The sequence below is a fragment of the Morone saxatilis genome, unplaced genomic scaffold (genome assembly GCF_004916995.1).
Source record: "Morone saxatilis isolate NCDOM2014 unplaced genomic scaffold, NCSU_SB_2.0 Contig2, whole genome shotgun sequence".
NCBI classification, from domain to species: Eukaryota; Metazoa; Chordata; class Actinopteri; family Moronidae; genus Morone; species Morone saxatilis.
Window position 1 is genome coordinate 1,124,174 of NW_023339762.1, and position 1,660 is coordinate 1,125,833.

The 1,660-nt window shown below is 39.7% G+C and overlaps 1 protein-coding gene across 1 annotated transcript in view; it reads left to right on the forward strand.

Annotated features, from left to right (window-relative positions):
* Positions 1-1,660, forward strand: part of zc3h18 (zinc finger CCCH-type containing 18) — a 31,562-nt gene that overhangs the window by 16,907 nt on the left and 12,995 nt on the right. The window contains exon 10 of the mRNA XM_035664773.1: positions 1,040-1,222. Within this exon, the coding sequence (XP_035520666.1) occupies positions 1,040-1,222 (183 nt within the window). The remainder of the gene's footprint in view (positions 1-1,039; positions 1,223-1,660) is intronic.

Below are 1,660 nucleotides of genomic sequence, written 5' to 3' on the forward strand. Positions count from 1 at the left end.
TGAGTTTCTGTGTGCAGTTTCATGTTAGCCACTGATCTTTGTCATTGTTCTCTGTGTATCTATAAATACCTATACAATTTTGCCACAGATACCAGCTATATTTGTAAAGTTATGTACTTTTTATTTGTCCATCCTTGACTCATCACACCTGACCTTTTGTGTGTAGCCTTTGACAACAAGTCCAACACATTATTGACCGTGACCTTTTATTTTCATCTAAGTCCCCTTTGTATATTAAAATAAGTTAAAAGTGACATCAGTAATGGGGAAATTATCAATGCACTACACCTATATATGAATCAAAAGCCAGTTTCAGTGCAAAAAGTGTATAGGTTAGACAACACTCTCACTCACTTATTCTCACACAGCCTGCAAAATACTTTGTGAATTAGATTTTTAGCATTTGTTCAGAATTCATAGTTGAGTTTTATCTGAAACGATTCATCCTCAGAGAATTCCATGTTTCACTGCTCCACAGCTATGAAAATTGTTCCCACAATTTGGTGGGCAAAAATAAATGAATAAATAAAAACATTTGTACAAATTTATTAAGAAGTCAGCACTTCATGTCCTTTGTTTGTTCCACCTTGATAAGGTGACGCTCCAACTTTTTAAAGTTCCACCCAAAAGTCTCCCTGTTATTCACATACTTTTCATTATTGCCTGCTAAAAATTCTGTTTTCCTGTTAAATAATAGAATTACTTGTCCAGGTCTATATGAGAATTCTGGGGTTCATCAGGTTTTGATGAAAGAGTGATTTGAATTTCCAACAGGCTGCATAATATGAAGAATTCTGCTCAGTTGGGCCTACTTTTTGGTGAAAGCTTGCAAAAGCTATAGCATATGCAAAAAACAATAGGCGGAGCACTTCAAGCTTAGTCCCCTAATTAGAACAATACATGAGCCGGTGGAATTTCTCATGACATTGTATGCAATATTTAAATTGGCAAAATCATGCTGACATCCAGTTTATCCCAAATGCCTAGATTTTTAGACTTGTCTCTAACCAACCACTGACCATGTTTTCAATCTTCTCAGCAGGCCGATGGAGCCTCCCTCAAAGAAGGAGGTTGTTCCAGTCATGAGGCGACCAGATGAGTGGAAGGACCCGTGGCGTCGGTCCAAATCCCCCAGAAGACGCCCCGGGCTGGGGTCCCCACCAAGAGGCCGGCGGCGACATAGGCCCTCAGGCTCCTCTGTCTCTCTCTCCAACTCCTCCAGGTGGGAACTCTTCTTTCAAGTCCTGTGTCATTCTGGTGGGGAGATAAGTTTTCATGAGTTGAAAAACAAGCAAGCAAGCAATTCATGTTATCCTGCTGTGGTAAAAACATCTTGTCTAGAAATTGAACTGCAGGTGGACCTTCCTAATAAAGGAGAAAGCTTAAAATTGTAATGCGGCAATCGCCGATAACCAGAAATACTGAAAAAAGGAATGACCGTCTGCCACGTTTCGAGTGATAAACTGTGTAATACTGCTCCACTCACTAGGTAGCTTAAAGTGTATGGTCTCAGACAGGCCCACTATTCATGAAGTAAAGGCTTGTGTATTTTACATTCAGGGACAGCTTGCATTCAGACTAGGGCTGAGCAATTTTATCGATTCTGCGATATATATTGATATTTTGTTTCCCCAGAAAGTATCGATACATTAAGTCCCAT